Genomic DNA, 22689 nt, shown 5'->3' on the forward strand with positions numbered 1-22689 from the left:
GATCTTGGTGTGGTAGACGGGTTGCCAGATCTTGCTGTGGTAGACGGGTTGCCAGATCTTGGTGTGGTAGACGGATTGCCAGATCTTGCTGTGGTAGACGGGTTGCCAGATCTTGGTGTGGTAGACGGGTTGCCAGAAGTGTATTCAGCTAAGCTGCAGACTCCTAAACCAATGCTGCCATATAGGCGCCCCTATGGATGGGCAGCGCCCCAATTACCCCCCTTTACCGGCTCAGACACGGTCAGCCCACGGGGCAGATATGTCGCCATCTAGAGCTTCAACGGTCACAACGGGCGTTCCTCCCACGCCTGCACATCGTTTGGGAATGTTTGTACCATGTTGACCTCCTGAGTTCCAGTATGTTCATTAAAGTCACTCCCACTCGCTTCCTACTGACCGCCACGGTCGAGAACGTGGCGGCATCGTATGAGGGTTGGATTTCTAAGGTGAGACGTTGTCTATTTCTTAATTATAAGTTTGTAATTGAGATTCAAACGTGTTTCCCTCTTGGTGCTAATGCTGTGCATGAGGTCTACTATTTGAGTCCGACCTCGGCCAAACCTATTGTGAGACGGGGCACAAAATTGAATGCCGTCTTCTGATCTATGCTTTATATTATAATGTAATGCTAGTATTATACAATAATATTCTTCTTGAAACTGACGACATTTTGGTGTTTCTGGATGTGCTTTCTCTTTCACGGATTCTACTTTTCAGATTTACATGCATGAATTTCCATATTATCCTCCAGGAAGGCCTTAACTAACAGATGGAACCAGGACGTTCAAGCAGCATTCCTGGCAGTCCAGCCACGAGCCTCCCTTGCGATGGATAGATAAGCAACTGCGACACTCCACTGGGCAGGCCGGTAGACTGATCTATCACGCACACTCAACATCTAGGTGGTCATGCCTACTTGTGACATCTGAGTCACAGGGATGGGCAGATACTTTCTTTAACGGTGTAGCTAACGGAAAATAGCTACACTGACAATTTTATGGGCGATTATTATACCAAGTGTTGATTTATATATTTTTTTTTCACCAGTAGAGCATCGTTTCCTACATTTCTTTAAATGTTTTTGTATTTAGTTAGTTTTAGATATTATATATTTATTTTAAAAACACCCGACGAACTCTCTGAAGCGTACGGGGCTGCGCTTTTATTCGGACCGACCGCATCCACTCAGGTGAACGCCATCCTAATCGAGGAATGGAAGTCGATCGATCACTTTCCGAACCCTCTCGGATAACACGAAGATCCCGACCTCACCGCAGAAGTTGCCGCGTCTGTCCCAATCCCAAAGGTGAGTTCATATCAAACCATAATCCATGCTCAATGGAACGCACCCGGACTGGAGGTCACTTCCTCCCGCCTTCCCGAGGGCAAACCCGCGACTTTCTGTGGATTATTTCATCATCGTTGTATTCCATCACTTTCTTGTTTACCTTTAAAGTTCGACCGCCTATTAAGTCAGTTGTGTATAATGATAATAATTGATCCGTTTTTTTATAGCGCTTCAAAGACGCTTATGGACGTTATTTGAGTTAAACTCACAAAATGAAAAAAATAAAATGGGGCAAAAGTCAAAAGAACGGCTAACCGAAGGCGATTCATCATACGCCACATTAAAATAACTTTAAACTTTTTTTTTGTTGCAAGCTATACGTTTTACGTTACATTTCATTTAGTTATATCTCAATTCTAATTTGTTTTGCTATTGTCGTGGATAACCACTTTAACGAAATAAGAGGTAAACAAACAAACAAACAAGTTTGAAAGATAAAGACTTTATTATCACTTGGAATCAAAGTAAATAATTTACATCTAAAACATTAGTTATATAAGCTGTAAGGCACTTAGATACTCTTTGATTTAAGATAAAGGCAAGATCATGATTATAATTTTTAAACCTGTAGTAAATTTCTCCCATTCTATTTAAGTTTGTTTTGATTATTACACAAATCTCTCACTTGTGCTCTACTTGGAATAAGATAATGAATGGATAGTGCCACTGCCATGCCATTTCTCAAAGGGGTTATCGAACAAACACTAAGGACATTTATTAAAATCAATAGGCCTACATAACACAGCAAATTGCACACAGAAGACAGTCAGGCCACCACCCCCACAAAAAAAACGTTACCATCTAAGCCAAGCAATGCTGTGGTATCAATATACTAGCATCAAGACCTTCCCAATGGGTGTGACACAATATTTTCCAGACATGGCGATTAGATTATTAAATGTATTCCTATCAAAGAATCAATGTCCCCCTATAGTGTCGTATGTGACCAAAAGGATTGAACATTGTGTCTTGGCTCTATGGTCTATTTTGGACAGAGGAGAGTTTAAACTACACGTGATTAAATTAATCCTATTCTGCTGGTTTTGGAGAAGGGTTGCTGGTTGGTCTGGGGGGTAGGGATGGTACTGAAGCCTGGATTTCAGCCGGTAGCAGCAGCACCTGCCTGGGAACTCATAGCTCCACTTCCTTCAGACTTAGGGATGGACGATCATGTCATTTCTCCTTCTCCCTCCTCCTTGACATTCATCATCTCCTTTTTTTGTGTGGAACACAGAAGAAAAGTTGTACGAATTCAGTATTGACACAGACAAACGGGTTTGGTTGACTAGGTCAAATTAAAATGCAATTGTTTGCTTACATTGGCCCTTTCGCAGTTGTCACAGATGGCTTCTGCGTTTTCCTTGCATAAGTTGGCTTCAGTTTTGACCCCACCAAAGTAAGAAAGCAGTTGTGTTCTTCTGCAGACATTCGTATTCTGGCAGTATTGTGCAATGGGGTCTAGGTTGTTCAATTTCCTCTTCTGGGATTCTTCAGTCATAGATTCATCAACTGTTAAAAACACAAAACATGAAGTATATTGAGGTAAATGAATACCACGACCGATGACCAAAATACTATGAATTCAAATGGAGTAGGACATTTTTGCAGCCAAAATCTGAGAATAACGAATGAGGGGGAATGGAGCAAGACGTACTGCTGATGACATAGTGAAGTTGGTTCTTGTCAAGGTTGGAGTAGAACAGGATGCAGTGGGAGATTTCCCCGTCTCTGCCGGCCCGCCCTGTCTGCCATAGGTACTGTTCCATGGACTTGGGCAGAAAACTGTGGATCACGTACCTCACATCCGGCTTGTTGATGCCCATGCTAAAGGCTACGGTGGCACAGATGACCTAGTGATGTGGTAAGGTTCATTAGTATTATTTAGTGATCTAGCAGACAGGCTTCTCGAAAGCTACTTACAGTACATTTTAGAACGGAGGCGGGATAGGTATCGGACTCGAGGCCAAAAGGCTATGAACCCCATTCTCTGCACTGCAGCAATTGTATACATCCTTGGGCAAGATGCCTAACCCGTACCAACACTATCACTACTCTACGAGTAGAGGTGGACAGGGCATTTTTATGCAACCCTCATGCACCACACCATCCTCATTGCTTTTTGTAAAAGAAAGGTAAATAAAGCTACCTGGCATTCATTTTCATTCCACTTGTTCTGCACACTCTCTCTGTCTTCGTCAGTCATCCCTGCGTGATACGAACATGCCTTCAGGCCTGCCCTCTCCAGGCTCTTTGCCATTGAGTCACAGTCGTCTTGTCTCCAGCAGTACACGATGCCCGAGTCATCTGCAACAAGTAAAGCCCGGCAGAGAAAAATATCAGCAGTATGTTGTGCATTATTATGGAAAATGCAAAACGTGTGATATTATATACGTTTTCCTCTTGGTCTGAGAGGACCTGACAAATATGTGCACAACCATACGTCGGTAGTGCTTCTTGATCCAGGTATGGCAGTCGTTTGCCACATCCTGTGTTTTGGTCCGTACGGCATACTTTAGATTTGTTTTGAAAAACGTCATAGTGAACCTGCAATCAGGCCAATCATGAATATGATGCTCTTGTGAATAAAGAAAACGAACACGACAAGCAGGAACAATTAGCAGCAAAGTTCTGTTGCTGTGAGCTTAATGAGCGCTGGAACACCTACACCTGAGGGTCGTTCATCTGCAGCTGTTTGAGGATGTCCTCCTGGATGGGGGGGGCGACGGGGCCTGACAGAGCAATTATGGGCAACTCCGAAAAGTCCCTCTGCAGCAGCTCATTCAACCTCCCGTAGTCTGGCCGGAAGTGGTCGCCCCACTGTTAAGCAAAATGAGGACATGGGTTACCCCGTTTGCTGGGATAGAATGCCTGAACCACAAAGTGTTGCTGCTATTAGCACATAGTGTTTATACTTAACACACCTCAGTGATGCATTGGGCCTCATCAATAACAAACCGAATCAGAAGTTTACGGTCACGCAGGCTCTCCAGAGCGTTGATCAGCGGACGACTCATACTCACCTAGAGCAGAGCACACGCAAATAAAATCAATACTTTCAATCATACTTCAATAAAGTTGTAGCCAATCAGCAGCCAGCTGGTTCTCTGTTGAATATGCATTCTTTACCTTCTCGGGGGTGACATACAGCAGTTTGATTTTCGGACGCTCTTCAGACAACTGTTCGTAGATACTATCTGCAGCGCTGGGACCTATATCACCCGAGAGAGTCCTGGCCACAATCTGAATAAGAATATGACACCATTCATACCCAGCTAGGGTTTTTCTAAATGAAGTGCTTTAAAACTAATATCCCTCTTTCAACCCACAGAGTAAGTATGTGTATGGGTCCCACTTACACCCAGTTCAGTGAGTTCCTGGATCTGGTCCTGGATGAGGGAGATGGATGGAGAGATCACCACAGTGACTCCAGCAAACAAGCAGGCTGGAAGCTGGTAGCAAAGGCTTTTACCAGCACCTGATGCATAGAAAGGATGTCATTGTGAGAGCTGTGTGTCATTGTTTCTCTACGGGTCTCTATGTGTTTATATTGGATCATGCAGTCTGCAGTACCAACCATTACCACCAACAACAAAGACATCTTCTCCCAAAATCGATGCATTAATTGCTTCAAGTTGATTGTCCCGAAACTCCTCAAGACGAAAAGTTTCCCTTAATATTGCCTTCAAATTCTCTGGAGAGCGGTCAAAGTCGCGGCCCTGGTCCGCAGGGTTTCCGGCCATTTTTCTGTAGTCAAAAAATAGAAATGTGTCAACATCAAATTAAAATGTTCAACATTGTTAAAGGTCCAGTGTGTACAATTTTGTAGCAACTAGCGGTGAGGTTTCAACCAACTGAATTACACTGACGGGGCCTAAATAGACTTCATGGCGCCCCGCCTTGGTTGCACTTAGAAGCCATAATGTGAAGCCTAATCACCCTCATGCCAGCACAATACCAGGATGGATTACTATGGGGAACATGACCGCCCTTTTGTCGTGTATGTTTGTCAAGGGTTCGTCTATGTTTAAGAATAAATGTGCCTCCTGCGTGAGCTGTGTGTAGCTGAACAGGGCCGCAGGCCTACGCTACTGTATATTGTTATATTTGACTTCATCGTCATAATGGTGGAACTTTGGGAGACAAATAGTTTCTGAGGTGGTACACGGTATGAAACATTTGAGAAACCACTGGTATAGACGAGGGACAGTGACTGATATTAAAGCAGCTATGTTGCATCTGCCAGATACAATCTAGTCAATTGTCCACAAAAACTGACCAAAACTGGCTGATTGCTCACTTACTAACGGAGCGTAAGAATTAGCTCTACCAACTGAAATTTCTTTACTCACCAGCAGCAAGATACAATACAGCTCCTTCTTCTTTAAGACAGAATGTAACTAACCTAACGGTGTCGTTGTTCTGTTTTATAGGCAGCCTTGGCTCCGCCCTACATCCAGTCTCTTCCATGACACATCGGGAGCACAACAAGCACCTAAAAAAAAAAGAATCTGCGCCACAAAGCCGTTTTGTATTATCTATTGCATCACTGTGTGGGGAATGCACTGTCACCCGCCCACTGTCATCCATACAAATATTATCAATCAAAACGAGTGTGTTGATAGAATACCCCCCTTCACTACATTTTTTTTTTACCATTCAATGTGAAATGCTTCAATCTGGTGCACTTTGAGAGTAAAAAAATGAGTCTAATTCAACTGTGTCCTATGTGAGCTGTTTATTATTATTATGCCTCTGAATAATTCAGAGGCATTGGGAACCCTGCAGTGTCACGCTCGACACAGTGCTCTCTTTGTCTTGGCTTCAACAAGAATGTATTAATATTCTAAAGTATCTACATAGGTGCAATGTTTTTTTAAAGAACATATTTTTCTAAATAACTAACTACCATCAGTGACTAGAATAATTTCATCACTTCTAGACTGAATTGAATTGATGCATTCCATAGTTACCAGTAAATATATCAATAAATATTGAATTTCTTTTTTTTTTTACCCAAAGATTACATTTGGGGCTAATTAAATGTAGCTTTAGCCCCGGATATTAGTGCAGCCTAGTGACGCCACTGGTTACTAGTATTATATTTATCATGAGTGTAATCACTGATTATATATATATGAAGATCTAGAAATACATTTTAACCAATTTAATGAATGTTCTCGTAACCCTGACTGAAGGTGTGTCCTTGTGATGTTCACCCCACGGAGGAGAACCAACAAACCGGTCCTGGGGCCTCATGTACTAAGGTTGCGTACGCACAAAAACGTGGCGTACGTCCTTTTCCACGCTCACGTTCAGATGTACAAAACGTGAAATGACCGTAAAAATGTGCGGTCCCCACGCCAGCTCCAGAGCTGTCGTACGCACGTTTCTACAGCTATTGTTCCTTTGGCGACACTTAGAGGTGATGCTGGGAAACTGGGAAAAAAGGTGAAAACCATGACTCATCAGAGTGATTTGCACATCAGAGACACACTAATGAACGATTAACACACCTTGCAATTATATGGGTGGCTATAAAAGCATGCGCAATGGATGAAGAAAATTGTTTTAAAAATGGCTGCGTTATCGTTGTTAGAGGACATCGCAAATGGTCAAATCCGAAGGGAACGTATATTTAGGGAACGCGAGGACTTACTCGCAAATGATGATGATTGGCTCATGAGCCGATTTCGTTTCCCCAGGCCAGTACTGGAGCTGTGCGCAGAGCTGCGGCCGGCCCTAGAGCGCCACACAGCCAGGAGCCAGGGGTTGTCCGTGCCCACACAGGTGCTGACCACGCTGGGGTTCCTGGCAACAGGGGCCTTCCAGCGGGAGCTGGCCGATCGGTCAGGAGTGTGCCAGTCCACCCTGAGCCGAGCCATGCCAGCTGTGTGGGACGGAATCATCATATGAGATTAATATGAGTCCAGACCGGCCTCATATGCATTAATGCATTAATATGAGATATTAATGCATTCAAAGCCGAGCCACGCCGCCTTGCCCTGTGAATTCAGTTGCAGCGCAAATATAGCAGCAAATACGTTACATTCTTAACCCAGCAGCGGTGTTGTTCAGATACTGATTAAATGGGTTTGTTAACCATGCGTTACTATGGCTCCATGAGTATGCGCACACGTTCTATGTGTTCTTCATCTCTGGGCACTGCGTCCCTTTATGTTTTGCAGCGGTTGCATTTGTTCTCTGTTAAAATACATGGTTAATGTATTATTTTGGAGTTAATAAATTTGAAAAAAAAAACAGGAACACCACTAGTTTCTGGCTACGCCACTGGTGTCACCGATCAAAGCGGCCACTCTCAAATCGAAGGGGGAGAGTTCCCCCACTCCCGTCCCTCCTCCTGTTGCGGTCACGCTTCGGCGGTGGACAGAAACCATCCGCTGCACCTCCACCTTGAGGTCTGACCACTTTTTTTTAATTTCAGAGTGTGTGCGCTGCTGAGACCCCACTGCATTGACGGCCTCGCAAACACGCTCCCACTCACTTCTCTTTTGTTTTGCATTTATCCCTGTTGACAGGGTTCCAAATATGCTTGCGCATTTCTACCTCGTGGAGCAAAATCTCGAGCTCGGACTACGTGAAGTTTCGTTTTTTGCCTCTGTTCATGGTGCCAGGTGATCGGATTAAGAGGTGAATCTCAGGTCCAGAGGCCTATTTAAATGAAATTGCATATTTAAATGAGGGCGTGGACAGGGAGGAGTTTGGCACCTCGGCATATGCGCTCAATTCCACGTTGATTGAGATGTACAAAAGAAACGTGCTTGGATCCATGCGTTCGCACACTTTGATACATCTGAATTTATTTGTGCGTAAGACAGTTTCTGGGTTTTGGCGTACGCCAAGTTTCAGTATGAAATCCACGCAAGTCTTAGTACATGAGGCCCCTGGGGTCTCATTTATAACCGTTGCGTACGCACAAAACGGGGCTGAAAGTTGCGTACGTGACTTTTCACGCCAAGGTTGTGATCTATAAAAAACCAACTTGACGGGAAAATGTGCGCAGCCCTAAGCAAACTCTGACCCATGCGTACGCATGGTTTGGAGGAAAAGGAGAATTGGCGACACAGACGGTGTGGTGGTGAACTGAAGTCAGACCGAAGAATTGCAGAGTGAGAAGAACGATTATGTTTTATCATCGCCCTTCATCAATTTAATTTCAACCCGTATCATGCGTTAAATCCTAATCAGAATAATTTAAGTCCACTGCGTTATTTCTCAGTTATAACTCCAGAAATATCTCCTTAGAATAGAAATAAAAAGAAATTCTCTATATTTAATCCCGTCACTCCATACTGTCCACTGACGGCGCGACTGCATGGAATAAAGCATCTGTCCAACATGTGTCAATAACGGACGTGTAAACACATGATCAAATGTCAATTAAATCCCAAGTGTGAAAAACCAAGCCACACTCATCACAATCGTTGTCCGTTACTCTTGATGCTTTTCATGACAAATCAGGCATTAAAAAGGGGTTATGTTCAAGAACATTTTACGTGGGTAATTACAAACTGATTATCCAAGGCGTTCTCGTCAGTCTTATTACCGTAACCCTATAAATACAGAGGTGAGCGCCGTGGTAATGCTGCACCATATGGCACTTCTGGCGGACCATGCAGGATTCGGAGGGAGAGAAAATTTAGGGACCATAACGATTTATTGGTAGGCTACATAAAAATATGTAACTCTATGTCAGACCACTTCTTTTTTAATTCTGGGACAGTGCGCTCCGTGCTACTGACAGAGTTCACTGCTGCAGCAACATGTTGCCACTCACTCTGCTTTTTGTTGTTGGCGATTCCAATCCCGTGACCGCCGAACAAAACTACCTTTCGGGCCTCCATCTCACCCACAAGTGTCTCCACTTCAACCTCCGTGAAATTTCGCTTTTTTGATTTTCTCAGTACTTCTGCCATTGTTTCCAACAAGACATAATACCGGCATCTGAGTCTGTTTTATATGCAGATCGCATTCATGAGGTCATTTGCATTGACCATTTATGGTTAAAAAGGGGCGTGTAGAGGGCGGAACGTGAAGCTGATTCAGCTGCGCACAATTATAGTCAGTATGTGATTTATAAAGCAAAGATTGCGTACAGGTGTGCGTACGCAGTGTTTTATAAATCCGAATATTTTTTGCCGCACGCAAAACTTGGCTTCTGGGCGTACGCACATTTTTAGTAACGATCCCACGCACAGTTTTATAAATGAGACCCCTTGCCTGTTCTTCTTTCTCCCGGCTTGTTCGAGGGTCTGCTGCTCCGGCTGTTCGTTAACGACTTCAGCGTCGACTTCCAGCAAGCCGCCGCGCCATCGGTATCACAGCCCTTCTGTTAGCGTTAGCTGCTTTAGCTAGGCACAGTTAGCGTTGGGATGCGTACAGAGAACTTTAAAGGTGACGTATACCACCAGTTGTGAGTCTGATTAGCCGGATAGATGAGCAACGTTTGCTGCAGTCCACTGGGTAGGCTGGTAGACCGATCTATCCAGCACAGAGCTAGGTGGACACGCCCACTTGTGATGTCACTGGACTCAGATTTTCAAAACGGCTAGCACACTCACACCTGGCTGGCGGTATAATATGACACCTTTTTAAGAGACCTTTTACACTTTTAAAAAGAAAAAAAATCCTTCACTCTTTCTTACACTGGCTGAGAAGCCACGCCTTCCACCACACAGCCCAACGTCATTGCAACTAGAATTAGGACCAATCTCGAACCCAGGGTGTGTACCCGGGGCCGCGCGTCTTGCTAGCGGCACATCCTATGTAAATGAACCAATATATAATTGAATATCTACAGCTTAAGTCACAAATCTCCCACATCCATACCAGACAGACCCAAGAGGCTTCAGTGTCTATGGTTGGGGGAAAGCTCTCCTCTACTGTATATTCTAACACAGAGCCCCTGTCTGTGCCGAGGAGACCCGGCGCTACAAGGAGCTGATCAAGACGCCCATGGACCTCTCCTTCGTGAAGCGGAGGCTGTCCCGGTCTCCTGGGGACACGCGCTACGTGGCCCCCGACCATTTCATCACCGACGTCCGGCTCATCTTCTCCAACTGCGCCAAGTAGGCCTACTACAAGGTACCATCAGCCAACACAGTTAAGCAAACGGGTCGGCTGGATGGTGTGCACGTGAGATTCTGTATCTATAAATTCTATATCTATAAGTACCTAGCATTGTGCAGTACCTTAGCATTGTGTAGCTTCTTATCCAAGCTGTCTTAGTCCTATACGGTGAATGGGTTAACCTAGCGATTGTTAGTTCTTGCCAGTCACACCGCAGATCCTCTCACCGTCAGAAGTCGCCGCGTGCGTCCCAATCCAAAACGTGAGTTCATATCAAACCATAATCCATTCTCAGTGGAGCGTGTTTCCCGAAGGCAACACGTGGCTTTCTGTGGATTATTTCATTATCGATGTATTCCATCACTTCCTTGTTTATCTATAAAGTGGGACCTCCTATTAAGTCATTTGTGTTCATCTGTATTCGTATTTATACTTACACTTTATCTATATGTGTGTGTGTGTGTGTGGTAGTAACTTGGAAAAGTGTTATGGACGTTATTCGAGATAAACTCATATACCGTTGTACTCCGTGGAGTCTCAGCTTTCATGTGACATATTCTTTTGTGCAGGTAGCATGACGGGAAAAAGATCGGGTGGGGGCCAAAAGTCAAAAGAACGGCTAAAGAAAGGCGATTTATCAAACATTAAACTTTTTTCTTCTTGCAAGCTATACGATTTACGTTACATTTCTGTTAGTTATATCTAAATTCTAATTTGTTTTGCTATTGTCGTGGATATACACTTAAACAAAATAAGAGGTAAAAAAATACAAAGTTTGAAAGATAAAGACTTTATCACTTGGAATTAAATCATTGACATCTTAAACATTAGTTATATCAGATTTAAGGCACTTAGATACTCTGTGATTAAAGATAAAAGCAAGATAATGATTATAATTTTTAAACCTATGGTACGGTAAATTTCTCCCATAGGCCCACTATTTAGGAAGTTTGTTTTAATTTTGTCACAGAAATCTCAAAATTGTGCTCTACTTGGAAGAAAATGAATGGATAGTGCCACTGCCATGCCATTCCTCAAAGGGGTTATCAAACAAACACTAATGACATTTATTAAAATCAATACATAACACAGCAAATTGCACACAGCATACAGTCAGGCCACCAACCCCACAAAAAAAGAAAGAACTTAAAGGCTTTACCTTCTAGAAGCTAAGCAATGCTGTGGTATCACTATACTTGCATCCAGACCTTCCCAATGGAATGTTGCGGTGTGACGCAATATTTTCCAGACATGGCGATTCGATTTTTAAATGTATTCCTATCAAAGATTCAATGTCCCCGTATAGTGTTGTATGTAACTAAAAGGAATGAACATTGTGTCTTGGCTCTATTGTCTTTTTTGGACAGAGGAGAGTTTAAACTACACTTGATTGGATGAATCCTATTGAGCTGATTTGAGGAAGGGTTGCTGGTTGGTCTGGCGGATAGGGATGGTACTGAAGCCTATATTTCAGCCGGTAGCAGCAGCACCTGCCTGGGAACTCATAGCTCCACTTCCTTCAGACTTAGAGATGGACGATCATTTTGTTTCTCCTTCTCCCTCTCCTTCGCTTGACATTCATCCCCTTTTTTTTCTGTGGCATACGGAAGAAAGGTCAGACGGATTCAGTGTTAACAAGGTCAAATTAAGATATATATGTTTGCTTACGTTGGCGCTTTCGCAGTTGTCACAGATGGCTTCTGCGTTTTCCTCGCATAAGTTGGCTTCAGTGTCGACCCCAGCAAAGTAAGTAAGCAGCTGTATTCTTCTGCAGTCCTTCATATTCCAGCAGTATTCCACCATGGGTTCTAGGTCAACTAATTCCCCATCCTTGGATTTTTCAACCACAGATTCATCGTCTGTTAAAAACACAACATGAAGAATAATGATGAGATGAATTTGAGCAATGAGAAATCTTTGAACCCAAAATCTGAGAATAACGAATGAGGGTCAATGGAGCAAGACGCACTTCTGATGGCACGTCCGAGGACACCATGGTCGCTGTCGGAATAAAAGAGGATGCAGTGGGACATGTTCCCGTCCCTGCCGGCCCGCCCTGTTTCCCGGTGGTAGTGTTCCATGGACTTGGGCAGAAAGGTGTGGATCACGTACCGCACGTCCGGCTTGTGGATGCCCATACCAAAGGCTGCGCTGGTGGCACAGATGACCTACCGATAAGGTTTATTAGTATTATTATGTTCTCAACCGTTTGGAAATTTCCTCTGCGGTATTGCCTGGGGACACCTGGGGGTCCGGGGACCCCAGGTTGAGAACACCTGATCTAGCAGACGACTTTATCCAAAGCAACTTACAGTACATTTTAGAACGGAGGCGGAGAGTTATTTCACTTTCAGCAAAAAGGTTATGAACCCCATTCTCTGCACTGCAGCAATTGTGTACATCCTCGAGCAAGATGCCTAACCCGTACCAACACTATCACTACTCTACGAGTAGAGGTGGACAGGACAATTTTATGCAACCCCAACGCATCCTCAATACTTTTTTATAAACAAAAGGTAGATAAAGCTACCTGGCATTCATTTCCATTCCACTTGTTCTGCGCAATCTCTCTGTCTCTGTAAGGCATCCCTGCGTGATACGAACATGCCAGCAGGCCTGCCTCCTTCAGGCTGTCTGCCATGTTGTCACAGTCGTCTCGTCTCCAGCAGTACACGATGCCCGAGTCATCTGCAACAAGTAAAGCCCGGCACAGAAAAAATATCAGCAGTATGTTGTGCATTATTATGGAAAATGGAAAACGTGGGATATTTTGAAGTTTTCTTCTTCGTCTGAAAGGACCTGAGAAACATGTGCACAAACATACGTGGATAGTGCTCCTTGATCCAGGTAATGCAGTCCATTTCCCCAAACCTTGTTGTCCTGGTTGGCACGGCATACTTTAGATTTGTTCGGTTTAAGGTCATGGTGAACCTGCAATCAGGCCATCATGAATATGATGCTCTAGTGAATAAACAAAACAAAATACGACGAGTAGGAACAATTAGCAGCAAGGTTATTTTGCTGTGAGCTTAATGGGTGTTGGAACACCTACACCTGAGGGTTGGTCATCTGCAGCTGATTGAGGATGTCCTCCTGGATGAGGGGCCCGATGGGGGCTGACAGAGCAATCATGGGCACCCCCGGAAAGTCCTGCTGCAGCTCATTCAATATCCCGTAGGCCGGCCGGAAGTCGCACTGTTAAGCAAAACGAGGGCATTGGATACAGCGTTTCCTGGGATAGAATGCCTGAACCACATAGTGTTACTGCTATATGCACTTAAGGTATTGTTTATACTTAACACACCTGACTGATGCAGTGGGCCTCATCGATAACAAACCGAGCCAGAAGACCATTGGCAAACAGGTCCTGCAGAGCCTCGATCAATTGACGATTCATTCTCCTCTAGAGCAGAGCACAGGCAAACAAGATAAACACTTTCAATAATACTTCAATACAGTTGGAGCCAATCAGCAACCAGACGGTTCTCTGTTGATTATGCATTCTCTACCTTCTCGGGGGTGACGTAGAGCAGTTTGATAATCGGATCCTTTTCAGACAACTGTTGGTAGATACTATCTGCATCACTGGGACCTATATCACCCGAGAGAGTCCTGGCCACAATCTGAATAAGAAGATGACATCATTCATACCCAGCTAGGGTTTTTTTAAATTAAGTGCTTTAAAACTAATATCCCTCTTTCATCCCACAGAGTAAGTATGTGTATGGGTCCCACTTACACCCAGTTCAGTGAGTTTCTGCATCTGGTCCTGGATGAGGGAGATGAGTGGAGAGATCACCACAGTGACTCCAGCAGACAAGCAGGCTGGTAGCTGGTAGCACAGGCTTTTACCAGCACCTGATACATAGAAAGGCTGTCATTGTGAGAGCTGTGTGTCTCTACGGGTCTCAATGTGTTTATATTGGATCATGCAGTCTGCAGTACCAACCATTATCACCAACAACCAAGACATTTTTCTTCAAAATTGTGGCCTTAATTGCTTCAAGTTGATTGACCCGAAAATCCTGAAGACGAAAAATGTTGTTTAATGTTGCCCTCAACTTCTCTGGAGAGTGGTCGAAGTCGCGGCACTTGCCAGCAGGGTTTCCGGCCATTTTTCTGTAGTCCAAAATTAGAAATAAGTCAACATCAAATTAAAATGGTCAACATTGTTAAAGGTCCAGTGTGTACAATTTTGTAGCTTCTAGCGTTGAGGTTGTTATACTATATTTATCCGGGAAGTCTAACCCTCTCTGTCAACAGTCGCCGCAGTCAAAAGCTGCCCCGAAAGAGTTCGCTCTCCGGGTCCAAAGCTAGATGTTGCTTGAAGTGGTGCTGCCAAGTTACCAGGGCCTTAGCCAGGACATTTGGCCGACCCCCCCCTGTCTTTGTATGAGTGTGTTGCTGTAATCATAAAATAAATATATATAAAACTATAGCTGAAGTATAATTGTGTGTGGTGTGGCCTCACAAAAAACTACAACTAAGATGAGAGGGAGGGAGAGAGATCTCTCTCTCATGCTCAGGCTCCTTCTGTTCTGCAATGATATAAAGAATTCATTGAATACACATTCAACCCATATCAATTCAGCCCCGCAGAAAAGAGACAGGAAGCCCCCACTTGTTTAACTGCGGTAGGATGGCATGAGTGAGAGATGCAGCATCTTGCTTTTCAAGTGGACAAAAACCCAGAAAATCTTCCTGTATCTCAAACACTTCTATCGGATGCAAATAGATACTTGCTCTATTCCACTCGCATCTAATGTTTCATCAGCCAAAACAGAAGTACTTTGCTTTTTTAATTTCCTTGTTTCTAGAATCTGTGCTTCACAGCATGCAATTAATTCATTTTGAATTGTTGATGACATATAGGTAGCATTCTGAGGTGTTGCCGCAATTTAAAGGCCTACGTGCAGGTTAACCGGAAGTTTTGATTAATGGGTACATAAAGCACTCAAAATATGTCTATATTTTATAAAATGTCTCAAATAGTGTTAAAGTCCAGTTTTTGTCGTTTTTACAGTAATGGGTGTTTTCTAAGCCATTCGGCGATGACGTCACGTTGGGAAGACGTGGTGGAAGGTCTAGCCCCAGCCTAGTACTAGAACTATGGCGTCTAAGAGGTGGCAAGAACAACAAAAACATGTATGATGGCCCACAGCCGTATAATTCCGAACCTGTCAGATGTGAGAGGGCGAATGTGGAATTACCGAGAACTGATGGCGGTCAAAGCCAATTAAATGCATGGTCAGAGGAGAATGAGTGGAGAGTTGCTATCATTTAGCAACGCAGCAACGAGCGCTGGAGCTAGTCAATGAACAGCAGTGCATACAATAACGACACTTTTATTTATTTTTACTGTCAGTGAATAGCACCGAGTGAAAGTCAACGTTTTCTTTATATCTAGTGACAGCGGTTATGTCGTTCAGATAAGTACCGGTAAACTTAGTCAGAAGATCTAGAAATAGAAGGCATAATGCTAGCTATGGGCTAATTTGCCAGTCCCACCTGTGAAATCCCCCCTAGATAATCCCTAATTAAATCTTACCCCCGACGTTGTAATCAGATTTCCGATTAGTTATTCCACTTTTGGTAGCCTACTTGCTCCAGTAACAACATCTATGCCTCGTGTTTATTTCTAAGCTTTTTTTTACCCAGTGTGTGAAATACCCGTCAATATTCGGGGGTCCCCATCTCCCGATTGTTGCGCAATACGATATACATTTAGCAGTAGGCCTATAACATTACAATATATCCTGGATGCAAAACAATCAGGATATATTGATTGTTAAGCGCACACGCTTAACATTTTTTTATGATATATATTTTAAAGCAACACTGACATAGGACGCAGCAACACTAAAGTTGTTTGGATGCACGTTGATTTGTAACAAGGAGAGGCAAAGTTGTGCATTACAATGCACACAAGACAATAATTGACACCAATCTGGGGCACTTAGAAGAGCAATCAACTGAATAAATGGCACGCGTTACTTAGTAACGTGTTAATGGCCTTGGACCACTTTTTTCAGTAACGAGTTATCTAACGCGTTACTATTTCCAAACCAGTGATCAGATTAAAGTTACTCATCAAAGTCACTGTGCATTACTTTTTTTTTTTTTTTTTACCGATTGGCGTTGAGAGTGATGGAATGGTGTGTGTGTCTGTCTGTCTGTCTGTCTGTCTGCGTGTCTGTCTGTTTGTGTGAGAGTGCATGTGCGTGTGAACCGTAAATCTCCAAAGACTTTAATCTATCAGAGGCGAGTGTCGACCTTGACTCTCCAGAGTCCGCGCCACCAGTTGTTATTAGCGGCGGAATTAGTCGCGCGGCCGTGCGTGCGTGCGTGCGTGCGTGCGTGTGTGTGTGTGTGGAGCTGCGTCCGGTGATCGCCCCGTAAAGGATGCGGTGATATTTTGTCTACGCATTAAAAGTTGGCGGAAGCGGTTGAAAGCTGTGTGTGCACCCAGGGTCGTAGCACCAAATTCTGGGCCCTGTATACAAGAGGTACTGATGGCCAATCAGTACCTCTTTTATACAGCCCCCCAAATTCCCCATACCAGCCCCCAGCGCAGAATTGTTGACCGGGTGGAAGACCGGGGGGGGGGGGCAAAAAGTTAGTATTGGCAAAACCGGTTGTAATTTTTTATTTTGAGGCGGCAGGGGGTGCTGTCGCAGCTAAATGTAACTAATAAAGTAAGTCTATGGGACCAACGTGAACCAACAGTTGAACCTCTTGACGCCATGTTTACCGTTTAATGGGAAAGAAGGCTCGTCGCCTTTATTATGTCCATGGTCGTCGCATGGACTATACGTCATGCAGCTCAGGTTGCGTAGCCGTGCGTGTGCGCGTGTCGGCTCATTGGCATCTGTACCGTGGCGGCCCGTACCGTAGCAGCACACCTCTCCCAAGTGGCCAAGTTGGCCTGGCCACACTGGCAGATTTGAGCACGGTTAGGTGTGAAAACGGCCACGGCTAGATGGCCTAGTGTGAGTGCACCGCTACTCTCCTGGACCTGACTCCACATACCTCTCACTATCCTCCTGTCTCTGTCCCTTCAACCTCTTCATCCATCTCTCCAGGCTCATCCTCAGTTGAATAATTTTAATGAAAAGTTGAAGTATACTACTGTGTCAAAACTTCTAGAATTTGACCTAATATTGTAATGCCATGTTTAGTCACATTATTACTTATCAATCCAAACATTCAATAATATTATTGATTGATAATTCATACTGTGACTATACATGGCCCATTTTTTAGCCTATGTTACATTTATAGTGGGTTACAGGTTAGTCACTATTGGCTATCTATTGCATCATCTGTAGGCTAGTTCACTATTTTTCTTATTCTCTTAGCTTATTTAAATGATCACCTTTCCTCCTCTTTGCCTGATCATCCTCTGCCTTTTTTGCTGCAACAAATGATAGCTTTGATGCAGCCCTCTCTGCCCTTGTTCTGTGCTTGTTTATTGGTTAACTCAACCGTAACAACAGAGGGTTTCTCAACTTGTTGCCACCTAGTGGTGGACTAGCGGATTAACACGTTTTAATTGCCCTTTGCGCAGTTATCACAGAAACGAAACTTAAAGGGACACTCTAACATTTTAAGTCATTTATTATCTCAAATCAACGTATTAATTCATAAATAAGTCCTCATTGGTGTAAAATTATCTCTGCCAAAATGTATGATGTATAAGAGGAATAATTACTCATACATCATTAGCTTACACTAATGATTCAATGCAGTTTGAAATTTGTTTGAAATAACGAGCCTCATCATCACTTGAATGACTCGATGAGGTAGTATTGGATGTCATAACACAGCTTCTTGGCACATACTGCCCACCGTAGTTTTTGAAAAAGCGAGCACTATTAGTTTGAATGCAATATACAATTGTTCCACTAGATGGGAGTAATTTTTACACAGTGTCCCTTTAAAGTCTGTGTTGCAGGGTTAATTTTCCACGAATTTGCACAATTTGCTTGTTGGTAATAAACATTTAAACTGTTATCCATTGTATTTGATGTTGTTTGGTATCACCAAACGGAATGTAAGACGCAGAAGATGTACTATTTTAGTGGTTTGCGATTGATTCTCATTTCCCCCACAATGCATTGCATGACGTCACGTTGGGGACCACAGCCGCGTTGAGACCCTTGAGAGAAGAGACTTTAAGAGAGTGTTCAGCAGATTATACAGCTAAATAGATAAATGCATAGATATTTAACAATTATTCGCCGTAGGCAAAATGAATAGTGGGGAATGGCCACCGAGGGGGTTGAGGGGGCTATTCCCCACTATTCACGGAGCCTGAGGTTAATAATTGTTTTAGTATATACTACACACAGGGCCGGCCCTGACCAATTTGGCACCCTACGCAAGATTTTTGCTGGCGCCCCCTACCCCTTTGGATCGCACAGTAAATTCGGCTACCAATGTTCATACACTCTGCAAAGTCTTTTATTTTAGATAGAAAATTAAACACACAAAAAACGTATTAAAAACCAAGTAACAAGCAATCAATCATAAATACAATATAAATAAGGTATGCATAAAATACTGCAGACGTTAGAACTTTTAATAATTAAACTCTTTGCAGTAAAAATAAGTTTTGCAAAACAAGTGACAATGAATCACTCATACAATAAGGTATGCACAAAATACTGCAAAGAAATGCATGATGTTTACTCAAGGCATTCATAAACAAAATAATAGATATGAGTTCAGATTAAAATTATTGTAAATACAATTAAATGCAGTATGGTTTATCTAGTTTGGTTCTAATCAGAGATTAAACAAACACTCAAGTGAAGTGTAAAAAATGGACAGTACAAGATCAAACAGAACAAGGAAGACAACCAGTCTGATTGGACACACCCTGCAAATTAGCCATGTGCGTCAAGCAGAAGACAGACGTAATGTTGAGAGGTCATACTAAAAACGGATGGCAAGCAAAAGCTAACTGGCATGTCACACACTTTGGGTCCATTGTAACTTAAGATGAGAGGCTATTTTTTAAAATTTTGCAGCGACTGAATGTTGATGATAGAACTGATGGTTGTGCATAAAATGAGTGTGTGCGACTGTGCATGTGTCCTTTCTGGCTTCGGCATACTGCATGGTTATGAAGGCCTTGTGGTTGGTTGTGGTCTTAGTGAAGCAGCCTAGCCTTGGAGTTGGAGTGATTGTGTACGTGCGTTTGAGAGAGAGAGCACTCCCGCCGTCGTGATGTTTCGCTTGTTGTGGGTCTGTCAGCATCCGCCGGGTGGGACGAATGTGCTTTGTGTACGTGTTCAATGATGTATCGGTCTGATCGTATTTGCTGCAGATGGAAGGTTAAATAATGTCACACCACCACGATCGGTCATACTGCAGGCACTCATTTGCAAGTGCACTGATTAAGTGTCCGATAGGCTATACCTGGCATTTATTCAGTCAATTGCTCTTCTAAGTGCTGCACAACTATGCCTCTCCTTGTTATAAAACAATGTACATCCAAACAACTTTAGCCAGTGCAGTGTTGCTTTAAGAATACTATAGCATATCGGATTATCACAATTGTTAAGTGTGTGTTCGTTGTCATGTAGGCTAAAGACTGATTGTCCTGGCTTGCATCCGCAAAATATTGTAATGTTATAGGCCTACTGAATATTGAGAAAATGTAGATCGGTATTGCGCAACAATCAGAAGATGGGGACCCCCCCCGAATATTGACGGGTATTTCGCACGCTGGGTAAAATTGACGGGTATTCCTTGTCCGCATCCCCTGCCATCCAGTTGTCATACGATTCATGCAGACTGGCTTTGAACGGCTGATTCAATGGATGTACTTTGCGTGTGCCGTGGACTATATAAGTTGACTATGAACAATTCTTGAAGTTCAGCAAACTTGACAACTGACGGATGCAATATTGTAGCCAGTGAAAACCGGAAAATTCTGACGTGTACATTTAGGGGCAGATTTAGAATCATTCGTTGCAAAATGTTTCAATTTTTATTCTCTATGCATAGCGCATCACGCCGATATGGCTGTTTAGTGCTGCTCTAGTTTGCGCAGATTCAGGAGACCTGCAGTGAATTCAACCAGGTCCACTTGACAAAAGGAGCATGACAGTGTTTATTTGGCTACAGGCTTTTCTAATGTGTCATTTTGGCTGCTGGTGTATGTGGTGCACTTTCCTATCCTTAACATAAACATTAACCTACCCAGTAGGCCTGCCCCGACGTGAGTTAGACATGACGATTGGTCTTTCCTTTCCTTCTCAAACTTTATTACAATTGCATGTTGATCAGCCCGATTTTCAAATTTTCTCGGGGGACAAACCCCCGAACCCCCGTTTTAAAAGTACTCTGTGCTACAGCCCCGAATGTTTTCAATTGCTAGCGACGCTCCTGCTGAAAACTGTATAGTCTACTCACCCAGCCATGGTCAACTTGCTCTGAGCGGCGTTAAAATGCCTTGCAAGTTGTTCCTTTAGATTATTCCTGGAAGGTGGGTGATTGGTGAAATGAACCTCAAGCAAAGATGTTATTCAGACACAATGAGAAAACGGATGTTTCCTTATCTCTCCGTGGTTACAACACCCACGTTACGCCATTCTTTCTTAAAGGGGTATTCTTTATTTTTTTAGCTTTCATCTGTTGCTCATCTAGGATAAGATATGATGGTCAATGAGCATTTAAAACATTGAGTTTGCTTAAAGAATTTAATTGAACTAACTATTGACAGATCAAAACAACCTGTGTTTTAAAAATATATATATTTGTTCAAATAATAGTTCACTCACTGGGATAAAAAAACTGCCCTGGAATTTGCCTCCCACCAGCTGCCCACGTGGGCGTGCGCGTGCACTTGCGCAACTCGTAGATACAACCTTTCCCGCATGGGGAAAAAAACACACTTTTGACAGCCCCATTGGTGGTGAACTTAAACTAAAATGCGTTAAACTACTGCACCAAAACAAGGACATATCAATGCACAACCCCAATGCATAAAAAAATGAATAGATCATCAGAGCCAGCCGCTCCATAATAAAACATATCTTACTGTCATGCAGTTAGTAAAGTAGGCCTACGAAGGAGCATGCTCTTCTCCGCAACCCTGTCTATCACGTCATCCGAATCCAAGTTCATAAGGACCTCTTTCTCTGTTGCCATCAGCATTAGGGCCTCTGGGGGCTGAATGGAGAAGCTGTGTGTGTGTGTGTGTGTGTGTGTGTGTGTGTGTGTGTGTGTGTGTGTGTGTGTGTGTGTGTGTGTGTGTGTGTGTGTGTGTGTGTGTGTGTGTGTGTGTGTGTGTGTGTGTGTGTGTGTGTGTGTGTGTGTGTGTGTGTAACACACACACACACACACACACACACACACACACACACACACACACACACACACACACACACACACACACACACACACACACACACACACACACACAGTGGCGGAGTGGTAATCGGGAGAGTCGGGAGAACTCCCAGTGGGCCGTTACGTTTCGGGGCTGTCTGGCTGATTACTGCGGGATAACAATATTGCGTTTATAAAAGTTCCTTGCGGCACCATCCGGCAGCCTGAGCTGTGCACTCACTCAACAGCTCACAAACTGTATACGTCGCAACCAAGTCGATTTTGTCTAGAGGGGAGTAACTGAGCGGCCCCTCCCGAAGTGGTACAGCCCAGGTGGGCCTTGAACTGCGATTGATCAGAAAGACGTAACAGCTAATGACATTGAACATTGAACTCTCGTGCAGGCTCAACAGAGTAACACACAAAGACACACACACTTTAAAATGGTTTTTCACCCGCTCCGTATGCTTGCTTGCCCCAACAAGTTTCTGAGGCGTGCTCGTTGTTTTGTTTCCGGTGTAGCTAGATCCGGTATGGTGTTGTAGTTTTTCTAATGCGACTAGTTGTTGCTAGACAGCAGGTGAAAAAACGACAATGTTGGCTAAGCCAAAAGAGCGTTAATAGCGTTAACGCCGTTAATAACGCGTTAAACTGACAGCACTAGTAAATATATTTACAATGGAGCCAAATAAAAACAACAAAAAAACACTTGATATTACCTGGCATTCTTTGGTCAACAAGTGCATTTTGAGGGACGTTTACATGTGTTCCTCATTTACGTACAAGTAGACACTCAAAGACGGCTGGCTCACGTCACAGTGAGAGGAAACGCCCTCCCATGGTTCCTCATCTGTGGTCTCAGAATGTTTATTCTGTAGATATATATTAGACATTCTGTGGTAGCGCTCGGTTCA

At 43.5% G+C, this 22689-nt stretch overlaps 2 protein-coding genes across 6 annotated transcripts; both read right to left on the reverse strand.

Annotated features, from left to right (window-relative positions):
- Nucleotides 1–1771: 1771 nt before the first annotated feature.
- On the reverse strand, nucleotides 1772–6706 carry LOC115532125 (Bloom syndrome protein homolog). Of its 2 annotated transcripts, none has more exons than XM_030341671.1 (11): nucleotides 5751–6706; nucleotides 4923–5092; nucleotides 4705–4823; nucleotides 4475–4588; nucleotides 4270–4368; nucleotides 4014–4165; nucleotides 3789–3892; nucleotides 3495–3652; nucleotides 3003–3198; nucleotides 2667–2857; nucleotides 1772–2561 (listed from the first exon to the last, which is right to left on the reverse strand). In XM_030341671.1, the coding sequence occupies exons 1-11, from the start codon at nucleotides 6002–6004 to the stop codon at nucleotides 2517–2519; spliced, it is 1602 nt and encodes a 533-aa protein (XP_030197531.1). In that variant the 5' UTR covers nucleotides 6005–6706; the 3' UTR covers nucleotides 1772–2516. The 2 variants fall into 2 exon arrangements, with proteins under 2 accessions (XP_030197531.1, XP_030197532.1); XM_030341672.1 differs by having other exon boundaries at nucleotides 5698–6706.
- A 304-nt stretch (nucleotides 6707–7010) lies between these two features.
- On the reverse strand, nucleotides 7011–22519 carry LOC115532126 (Bloom syndrome protein homolog). 4 transcript variants are annotated; one of them, XM_030341675.1, is made up of 11 exons: nucleotides 22495–22519; nucleotides 14385–14554; nucleotides 14175–14293; nucleotides 13945–14058; nucleotides 13740–13838; nucleotides 13488–13630; nucleotides 13260–13366; nucleotides 12966–13123; nucleotides 12405–12603; nucleotides 12104–12294; nucleotides 7011–7235 (listed from the first exon to the last, which is right to left on the reverse strand). In XM_030341675.1, the coding sequence occupies exons 2-11, from the start codon at nucleotides 14548–14550 to the stop codon at nucleotides 7026–7028; spliced, it is 1506 nt and encodes a 501-aa protein (XP_030197535.1). In that variant the 5' UTR covers nucleotides 14551–14554; nucleotides 22495–22519; the 3' UTR covers nucleotides 7011–7025. The 4 variants fall into 4 exon arrangements, with proteins under 4 accessions (XP_030197535.1, XP_030197536.1, XP_030197533.1 ...); XM_030341676.1 differs by lacking the exon at nucleotides 22495–22519 and adding an exon at nucleotides 21486–21507; XM_030341673.1 differs by lacking the exon at nucleotides 22495–22519 and adding an exon at nucleotides 20858–21017.
- Between the last annotated feature and the right edge of the window lie 170 nt (nucleotides 22520–22689).

Source organism: Gadus morhua, chromosome 19 (genome assembly GCF_902167405.1).
Source record: "Gadus morhua chromosome 19, gadMor3.0, whole genome shotgun sequence".
In the NCBI taxonomy this organism is placed as follows: domain Eukaryota; kingdom Metazoa; phylum Chordata; class Actinopteri; order Gadiformes; family Gadidae; genus Gadus; species Gadus morhua.